This window comes from Lycium barbarum, chromosome 12 (assembly GCF_019175385.1).
Source record: "Lycium barbarum isolate Lr01 chromosome 12, ASM1917538v2, whole genome shotgun sequence".
Lineage (NCBI taxonomy): Eukaryota > Viridiplantae > Streptophyta > Magnoliopsida > Solanales > Solanaceae > Lycium > Lycium barbarum.
Window position 1 is genome coordinate 74,838,436 of NC_083348.1, and position 27,463 is coordinate 74,865,898.

The following is a 27,463-nucleotide window of genomic DNA, read 5'->3' on the forward strand; positions in this document are numbered from 1 at the left end:
TAAGATTTTGACCCGTCCCTACCCATTTTTTCAAATTTCACCCTGCTCTGCTCAAACCCGCCCTTCCGCATTTATGATCTTTCATTTTTCTGTTCTTGTTTTATTTTGCAATATTCTATTACTAATATTTTACATTCTTGATCATTTTATTGAACTTTACATACCAGAAGTATCAAATTTATACAAAACCAGATTTAACTATATTGTTTGAAGAACATAGGAACCAAGCCTAATGTCAACTACTGACAAAATTGAACTCTAATCTTTTTTAGTGTTGAAAGAGTTTCTTCCATGCTAGTTCTCGCATCAGGTGCTGCTAAAGTGCAGCTCAAAGCTAATTTCATAATAGATGACTGGCACAGCATCTTTGCATCAGTTGGTTCATCCCCTAGTTGTACCAAATTAGTATCGACCACCTTATGTATTTCACTTGGAAAAGAATCACCGACCCAACGTCGTATGCTAAAGTCTCCGGTAAATATTTCATCACTTGGTCTCCTTCTTGTAAACGTCTCCATCATCAGGATGCCAAAACTATAGACATCACAGCTCGTGGATACTACTCCATCTTGTCCATACTCTGCAATCATGGTTGAAAATGATAAGAAAGGCTTCCTAGCTATGGATGAATATGCTAAATCTGAGAGTATCAATCTATATAAAGGGCAATGAATTGTTTTGTGTATTATAAGGATATGAAGAAACTTTAAGAAGTTCTAATACCTGGAGCAATATATCCGATGGTCGCAATAGTTTTTGTTTGAACAAAATCCTCCCCTGCTCCTAACAATTTTGCAATGCCAAAATCACTAACATGGCCAACCATGTCTTCATCTAGTAAGACATTGCTTGGTTTTAAGTCACAGTGCACCACAGGTCTTGAATATCCATTGTGGAGATAGTCCATTGCTGATGCAACATCTATCATTATATCTAATCTCTGCAACATGTCTAAGAAAAAGTTATGATTGTATAGCCATTTTTCAAGTGTCCCATTCGGCATGTATTCCAATACTAAGGCTTTGAAATCAATGCTGGAGCAACTGGTGATGACTTTAGTAAGATTTCGATGGCGTAGGTTGCGTAACATTTCACATTCCGTATCAAAACTTTTGAATGAGCCCTCCAGTTGTGCATTGAATACCTTTGCTGCAAAAAGAGTACCATCCTTAAGTATCCCCTTGTAGACCATGCTGAAACCCCCGTAACCAAGCAAGTTGCTTTCATTGAAATCCTCTGTTGCTTGTTTCAGTTCATAATAGGAAATTCTTTCATGCCCATTTTCTAGAGACAACTCTGCTTGACCTGCATTCTTCTTTTTCTTCCGCAATCTTAAAAATATACATGCGAGGGATACTGTAAGAAACAGCAGGCCTACTCCCAAAGGGATGTACAAAACCAGGATTGCCTTTTTCCTCTTGCAAGAATTTATGATGCATGGGGGTACATGAAATTTAAAATCACCACAGAGTGCATTATTGGAGATGAATGATTGGCTGGTGAAGTTTGCAAAAGGACCACCAGTGGGAATTTCTCCACTGAGTTCATTGAATGAGATGTTCAGGTATTTGAGATAAACAAGAGCTTCTAATGATTTTGGTATTTCACCACTAAGATTGTTCTTGCACATATCCAAGAATTCCAATGCCAGCATTTTGCCAAATTGATCTGGAATAAGCCCAACTAATCTATTATGTGCCAGAGAGAGTTTAATCAATCTATCTAGACCCCCTAGAGTTCTAGGTATCTCACCAGAAAAATCATTTTTCGACAGATCAATGAGTGTTGCAACCTTTAAATTTCCAATATCAGAAGGTATTTTCCCAATTAATAAATTGGATGATACATTGAATTCTATGAGATCTTGAAGGCTCCCCAAGCTAGCAGGTAATCTCGAATTCAGCCTGTTGGAAGCTAGGTAAAGTTGCCTTAAACTGGTAACATTCCCTATGCATGGTGGCACTGAACCAGAAAACCGATTTCCTGACAAGTCTAATGCGCCAAGATGCTTTAAATTGCAGATAACATTAGGTATTGTTCCTTCTATCTTGTTGCTTTGTAGGTAAAGTTCTTGAAGGTTCAGCATGCCTTGGACAGCTTTTGGGATATGTCCAGTCAATTTATTGTTAAACAGAATCATCTTTATCACTCCAGTAAGGTTACCAACTTCTTCAGGAATGACACCCTTCAGTTTACAACTTTGTCCTTCAAACATTTCTAGAGAGTCAGAGAAATTCCCAAGAGATGCAGGTAAAACACCATCTAACGGATTCCTATAAAAAAATAGTAGTCTTAGTTTCCTACAATTTGTCAAATATGTAAGGAAACTCAATGCCGAATTGCTCCAAAAGTTATTCCCCCCCAAGTGCAGAACCTCAAGGTTTTCTAACCTACCAAACGATTCAGGAATTGGACCCGTGAAACTGTTGTTGTAAAGAGCAACCATTCTGAGTTTTGAAGAATTTGAGATAGTAGCAGAGATGAAACCAGTCAAATTATTCCCTCCAATATAAAGCTCTTCTATGCTGGGCATTCCACGACCTAAATTTGAAGGTAAAGTACCTGAAAGCCTGTTATGTATAAGTGATAGGATCTGCAGTGCTGATATGTTGAAAATGCCTGCAGGAATGGAACCAGTAAACTTATTTCGAGCTAATCCCAATATCCGTAGTTTATTAAGGTTACCTAGCTCCGCTGGTATCTCTCCTGTCAATACAAGGGAAAATATATGAGTAACAATTTGGTGGAAGATCTAAAAAAAGGTTGCAAATTTCATATTTCTTGTAGTGAAATATCGCACTACCTTCCAAGTATTGTCCTCCGAGAGATAATTGTCTTAGAGTTGTTAAGTTGCCTAACTCTCTCGGTACAGTTCCAATGAACTTATTGCCAGACAATGACAAGATTTGAAGCTTTCGGCATTTCTCTAAGTTTATTGGAATAATGCCATCGAGGTTGTTGTCTGAGAGGTAAAGCTCTTCCAAGTTTGGAAGATGGTCACATATAGTTGTTGGAAGCTTACCAGTAAGATTGTTGTTAGTAAGAGCAATGTTTTGCATTGACGTACTATTAAAGAGTGACGTCGGTATAGATCCAACTAGCAAGTTTTCTTCCAGGACTAAATAAGTCATGTAACGAAGATGACCAAGTTCTTGAGGGATCTCTCCTTTGAGAAAATTTCTAGACATTCTCAACTCCTCTAGCTTTGTTAGATTGGAAAGGGAAGATGGAATTTCCCCCGAAAATTGGTTGCTCGAAAGGTACATGTAACGAAGGTTAGGTAACAAACTTAAAAATGATGGAATGGCACCAGTGAAGTTATTGCTTGTGACATTGATCAGTTTCAACCTTTGCAAATGAGCCAACTCTTCTGGCAAATCTCCACGGAAAGTGTTGTCACTGATGTCGAGGGAAACAAGAGATGAGAGGTTTCCAAGGTGTGGAGGTATGGTACCATGAAGTTGCATGCTAGAAATGTCTAAAGCAGTGACTCTATGGTGGTGGGGGCTGCAAGTGATTCCAATCCAGCTACAAACTGGGCTGGAGTAAGACCAGTTGTTTGCTAAGATGTTGTTAGGATTAGATATAGAAATGTGAGATTTGAAGGCAAGAAGAACTGCTTCATCAGTGCTAATATTGGGAACAATAGCCCGTGAAATATGATCATGAAGTAGAATCAAAGCTACAAAAGCAAAGAGAAGATTGTAACGTGTACCCATAACTATAATAGGGCAGGCTTCTCTTTTTTCCTAAAACAAGAATGGTTGAGGCAAAGCAATGATCTTAGATGGTCTATTTGATGATATCAAGTTCATTGGATATCTATATACTATCGTGAGTCTTTGGACTTTTATTTTATGGTTAAGAGGTCAAATTTCAGTACTACAAGTTGTAAGTGTGAAAGCTAGTCACAGACATGACATGTTTTGAGTGGTCCTGACCAAATGTGTGTCTCTCTTTATTTCTCTTGTGAATTGGGAAACTGCAGCATAGATTTTATGACCCTTTATGTTTTAGTATGCAATAACCCAGGAGTCAATATAACGTGTAGAAGACTAATTACAGTCCTAACTTATTCTCAATTTTCCCTTATTTTTTGTGGAAAAAAGAGAGGAAAAAGATGATAGCTCTAAAGTACAAAACCAATGACCTGTACGCGTTGATTGGTCTGTAAGTATTGTACAGAGTATGTACAAGCTAAGCCCCAAGGCTGTTAGGAAAATTTTTAGTCAACAACACTCTTTATCATCATTTATACATCCAGAATCATTAGAGCCATATCTGTAAGCCAAGACAGCAAAACTGGAAAATGACATTAGCGACCCTACAGGCAACAAGTCTCTTTAGCCTTTATAAGATGTGCCAAAAATGTCAACCTGCGTCCTATTTTTTCTGGTCAGTTGTGGCGACGTTGCATTTAATTATAAGTTGAATATTATGAAGACATGAAGACAAAGGAAGAAAATGTCGAAATTCTGGACACGCTATTTGAAAGCACCAGGGCACTATTGAAGGCAGGTGTGGACTGCAAAACTGGAACATGGCATTGGCGACCCTATTGTTACTAATGAGAGGTTCCAAGTAGGGATGGCAAGTGAGGCTGGGCAGGCCGTCGTGGGTTGAGCCTTAACCCGCAAAATCTCAACCACCCCCACTTTTTCTATATATTTTTTTAAAATCTAGTAATACTAATCAAAATTTAATATTATTGTGCCGTGAAACAAAAACTACATAATATGCAAAATGTCTCTTTTGCCGGAAACGTCAGCCTGAAAATCCTATTCATTCTGGTCAGTAGCGTGGTGTTGCATTTATATGTTGATTACATGATGAAGCAAGTCTCATTTTCCAAATCTATCTTCGATCTATCTATATAGAATAGGAGAGACAAATAAAATTGCAAATCTTTTAAACTAAAATTTTTAACTTAAAAATAAATTTTAATTATTCTTTAAGTTCAAAGCGGTTACAACGTAACTTCTTAGCTTTATCCAAAATAAACTCATCCCTTACATTTTTCTCTCTTCCATTCAATATGTTTTCTTTATTCTCAGTAACCCTATGTTTTTTCTCTCCTTCTCCTTTGATTTTTTTAATTTGCAGAATCTAAGTAATGGTCGCGGTCTTGTAGGGAATGACTTGATAAAAAGTGTAACGTTGGAACAAAGAGTTTCTTGAAGTAATTTCTAATCCGGTGTTTGGCTTACATTTTTATGACTATATTGAAGATAAATATCTTTTAAATTCTTTCAGTATTGTAATTCTTATTGATTATCTAGATCGCTATCGTATTTCTTAGCGTATTTTAATCTTTTGAATGGCTTTAAATATTAAATAACCTCAGCCAAATGTTAGAAAGTTATTTTGCTTTTAGCATGGTGATGTTGTCACTGCAATTTTCATTTGTGAGAGCAATATGTGCTTAGTCTTGTGTTAAGGTGCTTTTTGATATATGTGCCTTGCTCTACCATTAAATTACAAACATAAGTTAATAATATGAGCGAAGAAGAACACTATTTTTTATGTTGATTAATACGAATTTCAAACTGATTACCACTTCTCTTCATTGTTTTACAGTTTTATCAGTAATCTAATTCTTAATGCTTTATTATTACTGAAAGTTGAACTTGAATTGCCGATGGAGATAATATATTTGGGGAAAGTTTTTAATCTTTTATGCAATATTGCATCTCTGTGAATTCTTTTGGAGCTTCACAAAAACAAACGTTTCTTATAGGTACATGGTTTTGTTTCCCTTTTTTTTCCTTTCTTTTTTGGTACTTTGAATGTACGAATCACTTTTTCCTTTTCAACTTGAGATCTTGGTAGATATGTTCTTAACTGGCAACACTTTTATTTTAATCATTGATATGTTCTTAAATTTGGGAAGTGAAAGTTGGTAATAATTTGTTATCAAATTATCTTTCAATAAGAATCATGATCACAAATTTAAATTACATTAAGGCAAATTCATAATTTAAATTTTATGAATTCAAAGGAAAATACTTCGATATTACAGGTTTTTTGGATTCACTGAAGATGGTGTGCTACTTTATAGACTTTGTTGGTGATAGTAGGTAAGTAGCAGAAGCATTTTTTGATTTAATAGTGCATATTGTCAAGTCTTTCATTTTTTTCCTCATTATTTGCCCGTTTTTCAAAGTGAGAATATTCTTCATGAATCTACAAAGAATTTAGGGTAATTGTCGATCCTAAAGTGCATGAGTTTGAACGAAAGAGGTAAAGCTACTTCAAGCCTGACTATCGAATTGTGGAGCATCAAACAAGGATTAAATGACGCAATCCAAATGGATTATAAAGCAATAGAAATGGAATCAGATTGCTGAATGATTGTCAAACTTATCATTGAGGAGGATGTATACTATCATCAGCTTAGACCTATTATTGAAGATTGGAGACATTTGATGAAGGCCAACAAAGCGATGCTTAGACATGTTTGGCGGGAGGCAAACCAGTGTACCGATTTTCTAGCGGGAGAATCCCACAATCATGACAAGATGATGATATTTTGGAGTACTGCATTTAAGAACATGGAATTTCTACTCCTATCACATATAAGCCTTGTTGCTCTTGAATGATTGTAAGATCTTTGTTTAGTTTGTTTTCACTGTAAAAAATATTACATTGGATTGTCCATGAAATTTAAATACACGAGCAGGAAATATGCTCTTTCATATGCCTATATATATTTGAGGACATCTAAATTTTTTATTTGTAGATTCAGGTCATGAAATTGGGTTATTAAGTATGTTAGAAGTATATTAATTATTTCCTAAATGATTGTTGAAAGGAGCGCATGACAATTTTATGATAATTAGTAGCCTATCATATCATATCATATCATATCATACAATACTATACTAAAAGTGGGAAGAGTCTAAATCAAAATTTGAATTACTAAAATGTCCTTTAAAGTTGATTGACCATTTTATCTTTTTACAAAAAACATTAATTTCCTATTAAATGATTAATTCTAACTAAACTTAATTGGAAAGAACTTTCATATACCTATTGACATGTACAGATTCTGTGAACTTTAATTTACAGGTTCAATGTTTTATGTCACGTATTTATTTTCTTCCCTTTTGGCTTCCAACAGTTTAAACTTTTCATATTCTTTATCAATCTATAAAGTGCACAATGAAATAATCTACCCTCAAATCACTTCACTTTAATCTTTTAATTTCTTATAAAATCATTCTTCTCCGCAGCTTCTGCAACAATGATAATCATACAGATTTCCCTTTTTTCCGTGAAGTCATCTGTGTAGGTTTATCTTTATTCATTTATTTAAGGGAAAATAGTCAAGTATAATTTCTCTAATATAGTTGATTGGCTAACTTTGCGCTCCGTTGATCAAAGTGATCAAATATACCCCTCTGTTAGTCAAAATGTTCACTTATACCCTCAGTTGAATGAAAATCCCAATTCAACCAAAATTATCTATTTAATTAAAAATACTCATGCCCCATATTATAACCCGCCCCCACCTAAAAAATAAGTTGACCCCACCCAAATATACCCCTCTACGCATTCTTTAAATCACGGCATGGAAGCCGAATCACAAGTCATATCATGATAGTCCCATTATTCATTAAGGATTATGTGCATCATCCTATTATAGGGGTACATCGAATCATTTCAGTTTAGAAAACCGGGTTCACTTCTTTAAATAAGTTTCAAATTCAACACAATTCATTTAGAGCATTCATATGAGATAGTCAAGCTTTTCAATTATCAAGTTTAAACATCCCTTATGGGGTAATTCAAGTTCAAATACCATAACTTTATATCTCAATTTTCAATCATCCTTTAGAGAGGAAAACAATCATGAATACATATATATATATGATATAGTACAAACAAGATTTAATGTGGGCTTGTCCCTCACGCACATAAACCACAACCACGCACATAAACCACAACCAAAGAGTTCACAAAAATAGTTCGAAAGAGATGTTAAAAAAGAGACATACAAATCACCTTCATAGTCAAAAAGATTTTTAAAAGAGAAATAGCTCTAATCCCACTATAGGCTAGAAATCAGATTCCTTCCAAGTTCAACAATCACACTAAAATGGTTATTAATAACAATGTTTAGAACTTTAACCAATTCTAGGGATTTCTACCCTTCTTTCCAAAAAAATAGGATTTTTTCTAGCCTTAAAACTTGTTCTTGAATCCGTATGTGAATCATTAGTGAATTCTAAAAGAGCAAAGCGTAGAACGTTAAACGATAATGTTAGAATTGGAAAAAGAGTTGTTCATGATAGTGATGAAGATTCAGCAACTAGGAGTAAGGAAGGGATGAGGAATGGTGATATGAAAGTTGTGGATGACAATGCAAGAGGTGAAGTTTCTGAGAAAGTCTTTGCTGATGGAAAGAGATGGGGTTACTTTCCGGGGCTGCAACCGAGGTTGTCTTTTGCTAATTTTATGGATTCATTTTTCAGGAAAGCAAAATGTACTATGAGAGTTTTCATGGTCTGGAATTCTCCAGCATGGATGTTTACCACTCGGTATCAGAGGGGACTTGAGAGTGTGCTCAATCATCACCGGGATGCTTGTGTGGTGGTTTTCTCTGAGACAATTGAACTTAACTTCTTTAGTGATTTTGTCAAGGATGGGTAAACTCCTGATTCTTTCTGCCTTCAGTTCTTTATACTATTTGTTATCTTGTTGTTTGTTTGACTTATATCTTCATCTAAAGTTATCTGTATTTGCCTCACGAAGAGCGTATGTATAGTGCTTCCAAGAAGTCTTTAAGTTCTTATTGAAAGAAGATAATCTCAAGTTCTTCATTTTGTATATATGCTTGTGTGCATTGTTTACCCCGAATTTGGTAACCAATTGAATTTATATGTGGATATAGGATACGTGCTTGAGTCTCAATATGAATCACAAAGAGATGATATGAATCACAAAGAGATGATATGAATGCTTGTTTATAGACGAATGACAGGTGCAAATACCGGATATATGCACATGTAACGAGTTGATTGAAGAAATATAACGTAAATGACAAGATTTGCAATGGACCGAATCTGTATTTGGAGAGCAAGATTTGTATATATGTATTTTGTGTTACAAATGTTCTTGAAAGTAAAAAGATGAGCCAACCCCCCTAAGGGAGGAGGATATACCCTATTTATAGCAGTTAGCCCATGGGCCTCATACAATATGAATTAATAAAATAGCAATAAAAGGGACAGCCCCTGCACGGATTTGGTGGGATTAGACTGACGGCGCCATCTGACACACGCATAGTTGGTAGCCGATCATGATGTGACACCACTGATGCGCTTCAGCAACGGTCATAACGGACCAACGGATACACGGACAAACGGCTGTCCGGATCAACGGTGATGAACCCTCGGAAAGAGTCCCCGAATCATCGGTGGCATAGAGACCTGGCCAAATGGCGCCTCTGCTCGGCTTCGATTAAAGCGCTTATCCGGAAAGGTGTGATGCCCCTCCTGCGAACTCCCGACCCTTTTCTTCCTCCGATCCATAGTTTCTCCGGATTGACTCATATCCGGTTTTTACCGTATACAGATAGCCCCCACACTTCCCGGACCAACGATCCATCGGAGTAACGGGAAGTGAATGAATCATACAACCGACCGCCCGGATGGCCTATCCTTATCTCCTTATTTTTGCGAGAATAGTTGCGTCACGTCTTCCCCTTTGCCGGCCACGTGTCCTGCTCCGGATGGTCCGCTCCTGTCAACCGCCTTTTGCACGTCGTTTCGGGTCGCTTCGCATTAATGATGGGACATGTGGCGATCCTCGATAACCATTTCCCTCCTTATGCCTATATAAAGCCCCTCATTTCCTCATTTTTTCATTTTTACGATCTGCTCTTTCATTTCTTCTCTCCTCTGCGTTCTATCTTCATCCTTTCTTCAGCAAATCTGTTGCCAAATCTTCGCTTATTTTTACGTGAAAGGGGGATTAATTTTGTCACCATTCTCGCCCACTGCTTTTTGCTTCAGTTGCTTTTCAAATCACCATTTCCTTCGTTCCCTTTGCATTATTTTCCGAAATCCTCTTCCCTTTATTCCTTCAACATGTCTAAAACCACTTCTCCCAAAATTCCCTCGGTTTCATCCCCGGGGGCCGAGGCTGTGTCTCCGGCTAAACAAAAGAGTAACCCCGAGACTACGGCCTCGGATATTATACCGGCCAAATTTAACTTCAATAAAGACCTTGAGGCGGAAAAGCCCTCTGCCGTCTCAGACCGGGAATACGACGTGAGGTGATATCCTTCCTCCATAACCGAGGATAAGCTTGACATAGTCCGGCCAGACTGTGGGTGGAACACACGCCCGGTAAGGGTTTTTGCACCCGGGCCGGACGAATCCATTATCGACCACCGGGAAGGGTTCTTGTACGTGTACACTTATCCCTTTACCCTTAAACTCGACCCCTCGATTGATCCGGTCATACTGGATATGTGCCGGACCTATGGCGTGACTTTGGCACAGATCGGCCCAATCGTTTGGAGGGTCGTTGCTTGCCTTCGGCTGCTGGCCAACAGAGCTGAGAAGGAATTCTCACTGGGCCACCTAATATGCCTGTATTCTACGAGAATATTCCGGGGCGGTGTCATAAAACTAACCAAGCACAGCCGGAACCCGTTCTTCTCGAAGGTGGACGAAGACCGGGACAGGGAATGACTAGAACGCTACGTCCGGATAAAAATCGAGGATATAGTCCCGGCCGCCCATCTACCTTTTCCGGAGAAATGGAACGACAATCATAAGTTCAATCCTTTGAGCAATCGTTCTTACTTGTTCAGCGGCTTTTGGTATTGTTTTCTCATTGCCCTTTTTTTTTTTTTTTTTTGTAGCAAACGGATTTGTTCCCCCGGTTATTCGCAATCTGAGTGAATGGGTCACGACACTCCTCAGCCAGCTTCCCTATGAGGACCGGACATGGGCCCATTTGTCACGCGGTCGATGGATCGCTCAAAATCATGGTAACGTTTGGCTTTCCTTTGTTTTTGCTGCATCTTTAGCCATTCGTGGTCGTCAGTTTTCTCAATCCTGCCTATGTCTTTGTCATTCAGGTTTGCCGAATGGCTCGGTGGCATACAGATCGGAGTCGGGGGTCGCTTCCCCTGCACCGGCGTCCGCGTTCAACACGGAGGGTTCTTCCCGTGTTCTTGCCAAAGCTGCAAAAAGGAAACGGCCCTCCGAAAAGGGGCAACCGTCCAAACGAAAGAAGGCAAGAAGTGTTTCCCGGCCCCCGAGAGAAGAAGCGGAGCCCGACATCATAGTTCGGAGGGTCGACTTGGCTCCGTCAACGGCTCCAGTACCCGAGGAGACTGCCTCCGTTCCGCCTTTGCCTTCTATCAACGAAGGTCTCTTGATTCCCGTTCTTCCTTCAGGTGCAGAAGAAATCCTTTCCCCGGCTCCTCTTCGGTCGGTTGACTTTGTCAACATTTCAGGTGAAACTTCTTCGGAAGATACTCCCCTGCAGAGGATAAAGGGACCCGGGGAAACGACTGTCACTGCAGCTGATCAAAGGACTGCCCCAGTTCCGGAGACCGAAGCCCCCTTTCACGCTCATCCGTCTCCCGACCAAGAACCTGTTTCTATTGCGGATCCCCCGGTCTTTGCCAGAAACATTGAGTTATGCCAAGTTTATCTACCCTGGCTCCGAGGGTTGAAGATTTTGAAGATATGCTTTCAACCACTCCTCCTGCTACCGGTGAAGCTGCGGGTTTCGGCCATCTTCCAATTCCTCGGGTCACGAGGTCGGCTAATCGACAATCAGAATCTGGTTCTAGAGATAACCTGGTGACCATCTTCCCAGCCCCGAGCGTAGAACCAAGAAGAACCATATCGGCCGTAATCACCGTCCCCGAGGATTGCGGCTTTATATCGTGCCCGGTGGGAGTAGCAAGCTATTTGCGGCCTCTTGTCTCCGACTCGGACAAGCGTAAAATGACCGGGGTCACCTGGCAGTGCCTTATGAACGAAGGCATACACACGGGCAACCGGGTAAGACCCTCAGCCACCCTTGTATATCGGTAGACTTTATGCTCACTTTGTTTGATTCTTCATGTTTGTTTTTCTTGCAGAGTGTGGTACTGGTCAACGAGGCCTTCATCCGTGCCCAACACGAGATGGACGATCTTCGAGGCCAACTAGATGCCCAAGGCCGAGAAACGGAGAAATATAAGCATCTCCTCCGAGAGAAAGAGGAAGTGTTGGGTCGGACGGCTGTTCTTACCAACCTTCGTCCCGAGCTCGACGCGGCCAAGGACGAAAATCGTGGCTTGAAGAGTGAATTGGCCTCCATGACCGATTATAATCGAAGCCTCGAGGCTGACAAGATTGGCCTTAGCCGAGACAAATCCCAATTTTCGTCGAGACTGGACGAGCTGGAGACCACCGTATCCCAACTCCGGGGGGAACTGGATTTGGTGAAGGCCGATGCAACGGGCCTAGCCGAGAGGAACCGGCTACTGGAATCCGACACCGCTCTGTACAAAGAACGCATGAGAGTTTTCGAAAAGAAATCCGAGGAGCGGTCTCGGATATGTGAGGGCTTAAAAGCCGAGCTGGAGGAGGCGGTGAGCGCCAACGATGTTCTTAAGGCCGAGCTAGAAGCTGCTGTTCACATGAGGAATATTGCTGTGGCAAACCGGGCCGAGCTGGAGACTAAGTTGGCTAAAGTCGAGGCTGATTTGGAAGAAGCCTGGAAAGGCGTGGAGGCGGCCGAGGCTCATACTGCCATTGTCGCCGAGTACGAGAAGTGGAAGTCTCGGCAGTTCACCCTCGAAGAAGCCGAGCATGGATTCTCCAATCTTCCGGCCCTGATAAACCAGGCCAAAGAGATGGAGGAGGAGGCAAACCATGCCCTCGGGTCTGACTCAGATGATTCCGAACGAACCGAGTCCGATCATTCTGCCTCCAGTCATGCCGAGTAGCATAGGATTTTTACTTGGCTTTTGCTTTTTGCCTTTGCTGGCCTTTTGACTTTTGATGTAAAATTATTCTTTGTAAAAGTATCTTTTGTATATATGAAAGTTGCACTTTTCCTGTTTCTTCATTTGAGTGCTTGTTTTTATTTTGCCTTGAATTATTGGTCCGTTTTTCGGACAAGATGATCCGTAGTCGTTGATTAATTTTGCCCGTAGGACTTACCAAATGTTTTGTGACTTCGGATCTTTCCGTGCCCATGATAGGCGCTTCTTTAGGACCGGCATTTTTCGTGGCCGGTTCGCAATGATCTCGTTGGATTTGTCGAATTTCGACCATAGTGCCTGGTGTAGGGCGTATAAATTGAACAATGCCGAAATACGACCATTGCAATGGTTTCTGTATTGCAAGTGTTTGTACATATGAGAATTTTCATTTCTTGTATCTTTGCCGTAGCAAACACTATGTGGGACACGATTCATTATGATCTTTTGGTCCTTACATCGAAGGTGATGGCCGGTGGCCAGCCTTTGTTTTTGCCGTGGCAAATTCTGAATGGGACACGATTCATTATTATCGTTTCGTCCTTACATCGAAGGCGATGGCCGGTGGCCAGCCTTTGTTTTTGCCGCGGCAAATGCTGAGCTTCTTTGTTTCTCTTTATCGTGACATGCTTCGATGTGGGTACTGTGCCCCCCAAACACTTATCCGAGCTTCGAGGTCGGGTGAGTGTTATCAAGCCCCCACTCGGAAGGTGTGACCTCGGGTGTCCGAGTGCTGGCCCTTTATCTTTGTTGCGTAGCACGTTGTACTTGTTGCCTCATTAAAAACCTCGTCGGAAAACCCATTTTGGGACAAAACCGCACTAAGGAAAAGAGTGCAACACGTGCTTTCTGTCCTAGATTCTAGTTTTATGCTGTCCTTGATTTCCTGCAAAAGAAAAATACGGTTAATAAAAAGTATATGGGAAGATCATACCTTAGCAGTAGTATCTTTTTAGATGGGCTATGTTCCAGTTGTTGCGCAGGCATTGCCCATCCATGGACTCCAGCTGGTATGATCCTTTGCCCGTTACACCGATTACCTTGTACGGTCCTTCCCAGTTCGGTCCTAGCTTTCCCTCGTTGGGGTTCTTTGTATGTAAGGTGACTTTTCGAAGCACCAAGTCCCCAACTCAAAAATGCCGAAAGTTGGCTCTCCGATTGTAGTATCTTTCCATTCTCTGTTTTTGGGCTGCAATTCGGACCAATGCGTTTTCACGCATCTCATCTGTGAGGTCGAGTCTTATGGCCATGGCCTCCCCGTTTAATTCCTCGGTAGTATACCTGAACCGGAGGGTCGGTTCGCCAACTTCAACGGGGATAAGGGCTTCGGCCCCGTATACCAATGAGAAAGGGGTCTCGCCCGTGCTAAACTTGGCCGTGGTTCGGTAAGCCCATAGTACTTCCGGTAATACTTCCCTCCAATGGTGCTTCGACGCTTCTAGCCTTTTCCTTAGGTTTTGGATTATTGTTTTGTTTGTGGATTCTACTTGTCCGTTTGCACATGGGTGATATAGGGTCGACACAATTTTCTTGATCTTCAATCCCTCGAGAAAACTGTTGACCTTGCTACCCACGAACTGAGGACTATTATCACAAGTTATCTCGGCGGGAATGCTAAAACGGCAGACAATGTGATCCCATATGAAGTCGATAACCTTCTTTTCTCTGATTTTTTCAAAGGCCTGTGCTTCAACCCACTTAGAAAAATAGTCAGTCATAAATAAGATAAAACGTGCCTTACCTGGTGCCCAGGGTAACAGACCCACGATGTCCATTCCCCACTTCATGAACGGCCATGGTAAGACCACCGAATGCAGCAACTCCCCAGGCTAGTGAACCATTGGGGCATGTCTCTGACACCCGTCACATTTTCGGACAAAGTTTCTTGTGTCTCCGTCCATCTGATTCCAGTAATATCCGGCCCTGATAAGCTTTCGGACCAGAGCTTCTGCGCCAGAGTGATTGCCACAGGTTCCTCCATGTACTTCTCTCATCACATACTTCGTTTCCCCGGGGCCCAAGCATTTAGCCAAGGGTCCGTGAAAAGAGCGTCGGTATAATTGGCCGTCCGCTAAGCAAAAACGGGCAGCATTGGTTCGTAACGAATGCGACTCCTTCGGGTAACTTGGGAGCTTATCATCGCGCAAGTAGTTAATGTATTTGTTGCGCCAATCCCAAGTCAAACCTGTTGAGTATATTTCGGTGTGTCCGCTCTCTATGGCCGTTTTTGATAGTAGCACCGTTGACCCGGGGTTGACTTCGTCCCCTTCGACCGCAGATCCCAAATTTGCTAATGCATCGGCCTCGCTGTTCTGTTCTCTCGGTATGTGCTGCATGGTCCATTTTTTAAATTGGTGAAGCACCACTTGGGTTTTTTCGAGGTACCTCTGCACCCGTTCGTCCTTGACTTCGAACGTGTCATTCACCTGGTTTGCGACAAAAAATGAGTCGCACTTTGCCTCGATAGTTTCTGCCCCCATGCTTCGAGCCAATTCCAAATCTGCAATCATAGCCTCATACTCGGCTTCATTGTTAGTCAATTTGGTAGTTTTGACGGACTGTCGAATGACATCCCCGGCCGGGGCCCTAAGGACAATACCAAGCCCGAAACCTCTAAGGTTCGAGGCCCCGTCCGTAGACAGAGGCCAAATGCCCGTGGCCTTCCCTGAGGTCAGTAGGAATTCTTTTTCGACCTCGGGGACCATAGTTGGGGCAAAATCTGCCACAAAATCGGCCAAGATTTGGGATTTGATGGTCGTTCGAGGTCTGTATTCGAGGTCGTAACCGCTAATCTCTACAACCCACTTTGTTAGCCTACCCGACAACTCCGGTTTATGCATGATGTTTTTTAAAGGGTAAGTAGTTACTACACATATGGGATGACTTTGAAAATAAGGTTTAAGTTTTCTGGAGGCACTCAACAGCGCTAATGCCAACTTTTCCAAATGGGGGTAACGGGTCTCCGCGTCCCCCAATGTTCTACTTACATAATAGATAGAGAATTGCGTACCTGATTCTTCTCGGACCAAAAAGCCGCTTACCGCCACTTTGGAGACAGCTAGGTACAGGAATAGTGTCTCGCCCGCCTTCGGTGTGTGTAGTAGCGGGGGGCTAGACAAGTATTTCTTCAAATCCTGTAGAGCTTCTTGGCACTCTGGTGTCCAAACAAAATCGTTCTTCTTCCTGAGCAAAGAGAAGAACCGGTGACTCCTGTCCGAGGATCTTGATATGAAGTGACTTAGTGGTGCGATTCTCCCGGTGAGTTTCTGAACCCCTTTTATGTTGTTCACCACCTCGATATCCTCGATGGCCTTGATCTTGTCCGGGTTGATTTCGATCCCTTAGTTTGACACCATGAAACCCAGGAATCTGTCGAATCTTACTCCGAAGACACACTTCTCCGGGTTGAGCTTCATGTTGTACTTGCGAAGCACATCAAAGGTTTCCTGCAAATGCTTTAAATGGTCCTCTATTTCTAGGGACTTAACAACCATATCGTCAACGTAAACTTCCATTGTTTTCCCTATTTGTTCTTCGAACATTTCATTAACGAGGCGTTGGTAAGTTGCACCGGCATTTTTTAATCCGAAAGGCATGACATTATAACAATAGGTCCAATATCGGGTGATGAAGGATGTTTTTTCTTGATCCTCCGGGTGCATCCGGATCTGGTTATACCCGGAGTAAGCGTCGAGAAAACTCAACATCTCATGTCCGGCCGTTGCATTGATCATTCTATCGATGTGAGGCAACGGAAATGAGTCCTTCGGACATGCCTTGTTTAAATCTTTGAAATCAACATACATTCGAATTTTGTTACCTTTTTTGGGCACTACCACAACGTTGGCTAGCCACTCCGGGTATTTCACTTCCCGGATGGAGCCTATTTTCAAAAGTTTTGTTACCTCGTCCTTCACGAATGTGTGTTTAGCCTCTGCCGTGGGCCTTCTTTTTTGCTTCACCGGGGTAAACTTTCTGTCCAGGCTGAGCTTGTGAGTTGCTATTTCTGGTGATATACCTGTCATATCTATATGCGTCCATGCAAAGCAATCGGCGTTAGTACGGAGAAACTCAATTAATTGGCGCCTGAGCTCCGGGGTGAGCCCCGTGCCCAGGTATACTTTTCTGTCCGGAAGATAATCGAACAGGATGACCTGCTCTAGTTCCTCCACAGTTGACTAGGTCGCATCCGAGTCATCTGGCATGACGAACGATCTGGGTACCTCGTAATCTTCCTCTTCATGTACCGGGTTCAACCCGGCGCACTTTGATTGCTATTTGGGAACTTTTTCTCCGGTTGCATCTTTCTCTTCCGGCTCCTTGGGCCGAGGTGACACTTCCTCTACTGCGAACATTTCCCTTGCTGCGGGCTGCTCGCCTCGGATGGTTTTCACCCCCTCCGGCGTGGGGAACTTCAATAGCTGATGTAGTGTTGAAGGCACTGCCCTCATGCTATGTATCTAAGGTCTGCCCAATAGTGCATTATATTTCATGTCCCCCGCGATCACATAGAACACCGTTTGCTGAAGGGTGCCACCCACATTTACGGGCAGTGAGATCTCCCCCTTCGTGGTTTCACTTGCCATATTGAACCCGCTTAATACTCGGGCCACTGGTACGATCTGACCGAGCAGTCCCAGCTGTTCAACCACTCTCCATCGGATGATATTGGCCGAGCTACCTGGGTTAACAAAAATATGTTTGACCTTAGTTTTAAAGACAAGTATAGAAATTACCAATGCATCATTGTGGGGTTGGATGATGCCCTCCGCGTCTTCGTCATTAAAGAAGATAGATCCCTCGGCCGAATGATCTCGAGTGCGCTTTTCACGAACAATAGAAATCTTCTTCCGCTTCATTACCGGACCTCGAGGGGCGTCAATGCCCCCCACTATCATGTTGATCGTCTGTTGGGGTTCGACAGGTTCGGGCCTTTGATAAGATTCCCTTTCCTTATAATGATTTTTGGCCTGCTCGCTCAGCAGATCTCGGAGGTGACCATTTTTCAATAACCGGGCTACCTCCTCTCTCAATTGGCGGCAATCTTCGATTCTATGACCGTGGGTTTCGTGATATTCACACACTACACTCGGATCCCGCTGACCCGGGTCCGACCTCAATGGTTTGGGCCATCTTACATCGAGGACACGTCCAATTGCCGAGACAAGTCCCGAAGTACTAACGTTGAAGTTGTACTCCGAAATTTTTGGCGGAACTTTATTACTGGCGGAACTTCCGGCATCGCTCCTAAAGGAGAGTCCCCGATGTTCGACGGGCGTTCAACCAGCTTGCTGCCCCGTCCAGAGAAATGACTTGGACTCTCGATTAATTTTTCCGATCTGAAATTTTGTCTCTCCGAATGGGGATATGACCGAAACCTCTCTTTCGATAATTCGGACTTCGTTTCGTATCCCTTCCTTGGTGCCTCGAAACCTCTATTTACTTTGATCCTTACCGGAGAGAGCTCGAATTGATCGTCCTCCACCCGAATCTTCGATTCATACCGATTGTGGACGTCGGCCCCTGTTACGGCCTCGTATTCTAGCAAACTTTCTTTCAATTTGGCCGAAGCCACCGAACTTAGCATGTTGAGTCCCTTTGTGAAAGCCTGCGCGGCCCACTCTTCTGGCACCGGGGGGAGTTCCATCCGTTCCCTCTGGAACCGGGTGTCGAACTCCCGCAATAGCTCGTCGTCCCTTTGGGTTATCCGGAAAATATCAGCCTTATGGGCCTGCACCTTTATGGCACCGACATGGGCTTTTACGACGGCGTCGGCGAGCATTTCAAAAGAAGTGATCGAATGCTGGGGTAGATGGTCGTACCACGTCAATGCCCCCTTCGATAGAGTCTCTCCAAATTTTTTCAACAATACCGACTCTATCTCATCTTCTTCCATATCATTGCCCTTTATAGCACAGGTGTGTGAGGTCACGTGCTCATGCGGGTCCGTGGTGCCGTCGTATTTCTGAATATCCGGCATCTTGAATCTCTTCGGGATCAACTTGGGGGCCGCACTCGGAGGAAAAGGCCTTTGAATATACCTTTTTGAGTTTGGCCCTTTTAGCAAAGGTGGAGCCCCCGGTATCTGATCCACCCGAGAGTTGTACGTCTCGACCCTCTTTTCGGTGGAATCCACTCGTTTCGCCAAAGTTTCGAGCATCTTCAGAACCTCGGTGGAGGAACCGGCTCCAGAATCATTACTCTCGACCGTCCATGGCTCGTTCCTTCCGATTTCCACTTGTCACGACCCAACTCCGTAGGCCGCGACTAGTGTCCGTGCTGGACACCCAAACGTACCCAGTAACCCAAACTAACATATAAGCAGAATATGTTCAAATGTAAAAGTCAATTAGCGTTAGTAATTATCATGAATGAACCGACATAGTACATGGACGCCGATGAGGCTGTCACAGATCATATCATATCAAAACACATACAGAACCCACACAAGTATGTCTACAGACCTCTACAGATCATAACAGAATCATAAGACGGGAAAAGGCCCCGTCAAACCCCTGAATATCATATATATATATATAATAGCGACAGACTATACCAACATATAGGCTCTGGAAAAAAGAGCGCTCCCAACATAGCAGAATAGATGTCCTAGGCAGGCGGTCAACAAATCTGTCTTCTGTACCTGCGCGACATGAAAACGCAGCCCCCGAAGAAAGGGGGTCAGTACGAAATATGTACTGAGTATGTAAAGCACATAACGTAGTAAACAAAGTCATAATCGAAGCAGAAGATACAGAAAATGAACTGAATATCCAGATTAGCAAAATGCTGATCATATAGCATCAATACTATTCACTAAAAACATATGTCGTACCTGGTCCCATTACGGAACAAGATCATAGCCGAAACAGAACTTACAGAGGAGTGAGTGTGACATCCGAAGTATCAAATGCATATTTTCAAAACATGAGGAGTGTGTTCAGAAACATATATCATATCATATCCGGCCCCTGCCAAGGGGCTCGACAAACAGAACGTGGCCACCCCCCGACGCTGGTGCCACCATACATACGGAACAGAGTAGGGGATAACCCCGTAACATAACATATCATATCAGATGGCCATATCAGATCATAGCATATCAGAATGTGTGTACATGGCACAGCATACTCCAAAACCCATGTACATATATACCTGCCCCCTCACATCGAGGCACGGCGAACAATGCAGTGGAATACGCTTGACAACATATCCTGGCCCGGGCTTAGTGTGGGAAACATTGAGGCATCTACGAATGGAGTAGTGAGAAACTAAATGCAATAAAAATATCATAGATTCCCAGAGACTCAATGAGGCATATCGAAGGACAAATCAAATCGATGAGGTCGGACAGAATCATAGTAAGTGTATGTCATATATCATAATGAGTTACGGAAGAATAATCCTCCTGAAATCATTTTCATATTCCAAAATAGCTTACCAACCTCGAGGGAATCACTAAAACAATTTTCCTTAGTAGTTGAAAGGATAGTTAAAACTTTTCATTTTTTATTGTTCGAAAATAAGGCAATAGTACAAATAGAGGCTAAGCGGGAATGGTGGTAGACTAAATGCAACCCAACATATCGTATCTTTACATGGACTCAATAAAGTATTTAGAATAAGTATCATTAGTAGTTGGAAAAGTAGTTAGGTCGTTTCCTTGAAAATCGCTTGAAATCAAGTCACAAATTATCATAAGGGTAAAATCGGAAATAGTGGGCCCACCTCGGGACAAACAAAGCGGCGGGCTCAAATTACGTATATTAAGCTTATGGGGTCACCTACAGAGGTCTTAGGGATATTCCATAACTTTCTAGACAGTTTGGAGAAATTTGCATAATTTTTCAATAAAGCTTACTTAAAGGGTTCAATTCTATTGAACGAAAAAGGAGTATTTTCAAATGCGAATTCCGATGGACAGAATGTCTTCCGAGGTTCAAATCCAATCCTAGTACACCTAGGACATGCCAAAATAAGAGTCGGGATAGCTTTACATACCTTTTATGCTCTTTACGCCTTTCCAAGTTCATTACCCGTTTCGTCCAAAATCTGCAAATGGTCACATTTACCAAATGTTAACCATAAGGCTTTAGGCTTAAATCTCAAATCAACACTTTTCTACAGAAATTTGGGCAGCATTTCCCCTATACATATAGCATCCCCGAGAATTCAACTCGGCCAAAACAATCCACAACAACCCAACAACAACATCAACAACAACAACAATCACTATAAACACAATATAACTTAACTAGTTATCTTTGCAACGTAATGTCATAACCTTCATTTCAACTTCAATTTCCGAACTAATCTCAATGGTTTCACATTCACCATTAGTTTAGATCATCACAATATAATTTTGAAGCATTTCATATCATTTCCACAGAATATTCATACGATATACAAAATATACAACTTTCCACTAAAGTCATAATTCATTCAAAACTTCTAACCTTTGGCATACATATTCATAACATGATTCCATCTTCCAAGTTCATCAATAACCATCATAATTTGCACCCTAACAACTTCATTTTCATAATGTCATAAAATCGTACTAAAACGACATAAACTTCTACATTCCATTTTTCCAACTTCCATCAAATTCATTCAACTTTCATTCTCAATGTGAATTCCATCATACACACAACTAGAATACAACATAAATTCAATTCACCATAAGCATACAATGTATATACACACACGGCCATACACTATATTCCATACCCACTTTGAAATCTTCCATTTTTCCATACAATCAACTAATTCCCACATACTACAACACAAACAAGACTTCATAACACAATAAATAGGGATGAATTCTTACCTTTTTCTCCAATCTTCTTCACTTGTCCAAAGTGTGAGATTGATGAAACTAATGCTCAATCTTCCAAAACAACTACACCAAGTTGTAGAAGACACTTAATTTAGTAGGAATTCAACAAGAAAATAATTTTAGAGTCAAGATTTTTGAGGGTGATTTTTCTATGGCCAACCCGAAATGGCTCTTATGTTTGCTCTTTGTTTTCCTCCTTTCTCTTCTTTCTTTGCTTCTTGAAAATTCTATTAGATAATGACCATTTATAATTAATTAGCACATGAAAATATTCATTAAAGCCATGGGTTTGGCCTCACTTGGCCGGCCACCCCTTAAACATTGGGCCTAAATTTTCATTTTATTTTTTTTGGGCCAACTCGGTTGGTCCCGAGTTGGGCCTAGCCCACTGGCCTTTCGACCTTAAAACGTTCATATCTCCTTGTACCGACGTCACCTGGGAACCCACGACCTATGGATGGAAAGCTAATTCAATTATATACGACTTCTATTTTTTGGTATTTTTCCAACTTCCAAACTTATAATACCGTTTTTGCCCCTCAAAGTCAGGTCACCCGAAAACGTTTTCTTAAAAATATTCGTTTGGAGTGCTTCCACTTTGATTTGGCCCAAGGGTACTTCATGAGTTGTGTTTAACTTTACATATGTGATTCATATTAATTTTCAGATGTTACAAAAAAAATCTCGGTGTGTGGGCCCCACCCCAGCAGATACTCCGGGGTTCAAAAATACGAGATATAACACCACTGCACCCTTAGCCTTTTCCGGCCCAGCTTCCTCTTGTCCACTCTGCAACCGGGCAATCGCCATTCCTTGCTCGGCAATTGCTGTTCTTTGTTCTTGCAACATCTCAAAAATCAAACGCAAATTAATGCCATCATTCGGTGCCTCCGGTTCTCTCTGGCTTTGGGTCCGAGACAATGTAACAGAGTTATGTGTTCTTAGAGGATCAGTGGCCGGTAGGGCGGCATTCTCTTGATCCACGGTGTTTTGTCGATTGAGGCCCTCCCTCGAGTCAACGCGGTTCGGGTCAGCAGGATTTGGTAGTCCCCGTGGTTCGCTTCCCTCATTTTCTGCCACAATTTCGGTGTTAGTAACGTGACCAGATTGTTCGACGTCAGCCATCGGCCCGCTTTTGACGAGACGAACGGGGGGTGGAAGCATTACGATTTAGATGGATACGATAAAAATCAAGACTAAGAACTATTATCATAGCCCCACGGTGGGCGCCAAACTGTTTACCCCAAATTTGGTAACCAATTGAATTTATATGTGGATATAGGATACGTGTTTAAGTCTCAATATGAATCACAAAGAGATGATATGAATGCTTGTTTATAGACTAATGACAGGTGCAACTACCGGATATATGCACATGTAACGAGTTGATTGAAGAAATATAACGTAAATGACAAGATTTGTAATGGACCGAATCTGTATTTGGAGAGCAAGATTTGTATATATGTATTTTGTGTTACAAATGTTCTTGAAAGTAAAAAGATGAGCCAACCCCCCTAAGGGAGGAGAATATACCCTATTTATAGCAGTGAGCCCATGGGCCTCATACAATATGAATTAATAAAATAGCAATAAAAAGGACAGCCCCTGCACGGATTTGGTGGGATTAGACTGACGGCGTCGTCTGACACACGCATAGTTCGTAGCCGACTATGATGTGACACCACTGATGCGCTTCAGCAACGGTCATAACGGACCAACGGATACACGGACAAACGGCTGTCCGGATCAACGGTGATGAGCCCTCGGAAAGAGTCCCCGGATCATCGGTGGCATAGAGACCGGGCCAAATGGCGCCTCTGCTCGGCTTCGATTAAAGCGCTTATCCAGAAAGGTGTGATGCCCCTCCTGCGAACTCCCGGCCCTTTTCTTCCTCCGATCCATAGTTTCTCCGGATTGACTCATATCCGGTTTTTACCGTATACATGCATGTCTATGGTGTTGTATTCTTCCATTTGCAAGTTTATTGGGGATGGTTTTGATGATAGATTATTTTCCGCAGCTTCAAAGTGGCTGTTGTGATGCCCAATCTTGATGAACTCCTACTAGACACACCAACACATGTGTTTGCTTCTGTCTGGTATGAATGGAAGCAGACAAAATATTATCCTTTACATTACAGTGAACTTGTCAGGCTGGCAGCTCTATACAAGTAAGCTATATGGAAAATATATACTTTTCCTTGTATTTAAATTGTGTGTACTGTGAAATTAACCGAGATGTTGATGATGCATTGTAGTTTCTATTCTAATAAATTACCATCCACCTTGATTGGCATAGCGGAGTTAAAAAATCTGGTTTTTCCTGTGTATAGCATTTGGTCGAGGTAAGGCAAAGTAGATAAAGAGCCAGTACTTAAGATCCCGACTATTTATTTCAATAAATAATTATTTTTATAATAAAAAAGGATCCCAATAATCTTTTCGAGATTAAGCTGTTGACAGCAGAAAGAAAGTCCTTCACTACCACAACCAGCATCATTCACGAATGTGATTGGGAGTTAGTCAAAAAAGGAAGAGTTGCAATAGATTATCTTCAATTTTTCAAGTTTATTTCATTGTGATTGTAATTTCTCGTACTTTATTTTTTCCTTTTCTTTTTCATATAGCTGATAGTAAGCCACAAGAAAGGTTGTTCATGAAGTTAAGAAATGGAATTGATGATGGTGAGAAGATACCTTATAAAAAATGATGGTGAGAACCTAAGAGGACTACTGATGAAGGATCTAGTTTTTTTCTGAGATGTACAATTTTTTTGTCTGTTAGTATATGTTAATAGATAACCTACTGTAGTGTCTATGGCGCATGGCAAGGTTCTTTTTAAGATCACATATGAGATCACAGATTGCCCAGAATTTTGCTGCTCGTAGTGAGGGTTTTGTTTTAGCAATTTATGCCAATAGCTGAATTACACGAGTTATCCATAGAGAAAATAGATTGTGGTGAGGGTTGAACCAACATCCCTTGGCAAAAGCGAAGAACCTTATGAAATTAGCATCATGATCGTTTTTGAATATATTGCAGATGGCCGTATATCTAGCAATTTGTGTGTTGTACCTATTTATTCTGAAACATGAAAGTCACAAGCTTTTTCCTGAATCACATTAATGAATTTATTTACCTTATAGAAAAAGATTGAAGGATTGACTAAAGGGGCATATGACAGCTGTGGTCTCATGTTTGTAATGAACTCTTTGCCCATTCCATTTGCTGCAGTATTGCTTTAACTTCAGTAATATGACAACTTAACTTTTGGTGAAATTCTTAGTTGTTCCAGTGTTATAAATAAACTTTCATGTTCTCTTTTGCCTTTTCTATTGCAGGTATGGTGGAATTTATCTCGACTCAGACATCATTGTGTTGAATTCATTGTCTTCACTTAATAATACTATTGCTTTTGAGGATGATCTACGTGGAAAAACTTTGAATGGTGCTGTAATGGCTTTTAGAAAGCACAGGTATTCACAACTCAATCTTGGCCTCTTGTATAGTTCTTAAGTGCTCTGTTCTAGTTCTGGCGTACTTGGAACTTGCAATATCCATCTTTTCTCTGGTACTCTGTGAGTATGTCCATGCCTAAAATTGAGGCCCGCTGAGGAAGAAACAGGTACTATGAAAATAGAGGGAATTAGGGAAAAACTGCTTTATATGGATAAAATTACACATTCTTTTAATAGAATAAAGATTGATGCAACTACCCTCAACCCCCTCCCCATGAAAAAACCTTTCTGCCTGTAGATGAACAGAATATTCAGGTTTTCCTTGCTGGTGGGAGATTTCATGGTATCCAGTGGATTGGTCGAGGTGCACGCAAGCTGATCAAGATACCATTGTTATTAAAAAAATGTTTGGGTTGTTCTTAGCAGCCTGAACATGCTACCGGAGGATTCAATTTTAGAACAATAACGTCTAATTGCACTACCTGTAAATCTGACAGAAATGTTTGCTAAAATTTATTGTGGGAAAAGGATAGGAGCACAAGTATTCCCTTGCAAAAGTATATAAATGTAAAGTAATCCTCTTCTGTCTACCATATGGCCAATATTCACTTTCTTGTATTTTGTTTTTCAGTCCTTTTATAATGGAGTGTTTGAAGGAGTTTCATGCATCTTATGACGACAAACAATTGAGATGGAATGGAGCTGATCTTTTGACAAGAGTTGCTAGTAACTTTTCTGTCAATGATAATCTCTCCGGTAGGAGATCAATTTTCAACCCTCGAATATTTTCTTTCCTATCAGCCATAGCAATATTACCAGGTACCAGACTTAACTACCTTTTAGTCTTGAGGTCAAAAGTATAAAACAATTATGCTAGTGCTTAAATTTTTAGTGAAAGATTTATCATTGCTACTTGAACTTTTGATTTTTATGCATACTAATATTGCTGCCTTCCCCTCACTACCTTTTCTTGCCGTGATAAGGTAGTGTCACAACTGGAGTTATTGTGACTATTAGTTCATTACTGACAGAGTTACAGTCATCATGGTGTTATTATCTATTATAACTTCTTTCATTATCATGTTATTAGTATGTTGATAGATTGCTTAGAGTGCACATTCAGTTCATCCAAGGTGAATGAAAAAAAAAGGCTTATCAATTAATGTTATTGTGGTAAAAAGAATGAATATCAGGCTCTTTATAAAAATAAAAGGAATGAATATCAGGCACTAAAACATTATGTAGCTTTAACCCATTTTTTAATTACATTTCTTATACCCAAAAAAGGGAAACCTATTATAGAATCTGCTTAGCCCTTTGTTCAGATTGGTTCAGGACCAACTCTGTTGAGTGTTGAAAAGAAATGAGTATGATGTAGGACAATGGGGAAACCCCTATCCTTAACTTTTGCTGCAAAAGAATGTAACTCCTGACTAATTTGACCAATTTTGTGTTTAAGATTGTAAAGTACTGATTACCAATAATATTCATCACCTCATCCGAAAACAAAAAGGGGATTGGCGGTTTTAGTTCAGGATGTGGCTCGAGAATCACAATCTCTGTTTAAAACTACAGTTGTATGGTTCAACAGAAATTAAATATTGCGAATTTTGTCCCAGAACAAGTCACTTGTTCTAAAACTTTGAAAACCTAGTATAGTTAGAGCTTCCTCGTTTTAGCCGAACCTTTAAGAATATGAAATAAGAAGTATAATTCTATCTGTTTAAGGCATTGTATTCTCCAATCTGTAAAGCCCTGTTAGGACACTAAGCTGGAGTTTCAATGAAAATGAATTTTCAGTTTTTCCAACTAGAATTGCCGGTATTAGAATGGTCAGCTAATTCAACTTGACAATGCTTTAGTCAACCGGGGAGCTCTTACTAGTATAAAAGGTGTCGGAAAAGACAAGGTAAAAGTTTGGAATTCCATACCCCTAGCTATCTGGTGAATCTGGAGAGAAAAACGCTAGATTTTTTTGAAAGCAAAAAAGAATCTGTAGTAACTATCAAGTACAGATGTATCTCTTCATTGCTTTTCTGGTGTAATAACATGGCTGATGCCTGATGCAATGGATTTAAGAACCATTGGCAATTTTTTTAGCTCATTACACAACTTATAATGATGCTTTCCTTGTAAAATATTCTTAACACACCCTTATTGCTAGCCATTA

At 41.1% G+C, this 27,463-nt stretch overlaps 2 protein-coding genes across 3 annotated transcripts; one reads left to right on the forward strand and one right to left on the reverse strand.

Annotated features, from left to right (window-relative positions):
* Nucleotides 1-113: 113 nt before the first annotated feature.
* Nucleotides 114-3,929, reverse strand: LOC132621816 (probable LRR receptor-like serine/threonine-protein kinase At3g47570). 2 transcript variants are annotated; one of them, XM_060336262.1, is made up of 3 exons: nt 3,023-3,929; nt 724-2,706; nt 114-580 (listed from the first exon to the last, which is right to left on the reverse strand). In XM_060336262.1, the coding sequence occupies exons 1-3, from the start codon at nt 3,717-3,719 to the stop codon at nt 240-242; spliced, it is 3,021 nt and encodes a 1,006-aa protein (XP_060192245.1). In that variant the 5' UTR covers nt 3,720-3,929; the 3' UTR covers nt 114-239. The 2 variants fall into 2 exon arrangements, with proteins under 2 accessions (XP_060192245.1, XP_060192244.1); XM_060336261.1 differs by having other exon boundaries at nt 2,804-3,924.
* A 4,306-nt stretch (nt 3,930-8,235) lies between these two features.
* LOC132621819 (uncharacterized protein At4g19900-like) lies at nt 8,236-26,728 on the forward strand. Its single transcript, XM_060336265.1, has 4 exons — nt 8,236-8,648; nt 23,857-24,006; nt 25,177-25,311; nt 25,925-26,728. The coding sequence occupies exons 1-4, from the start codon at nt 8,329-8,331 to the stop codon at nt 26,154-26,156; spliced, it is 837 nt and encodes a 278-aa protein (XP_060192248.1). The 5' UTR covers nt 8,236-8,328; the 3' UTR covers nt 26,157-26,728.
* Nucleotides 26,729-27,463: the final 735 nt, after the last annotated feature.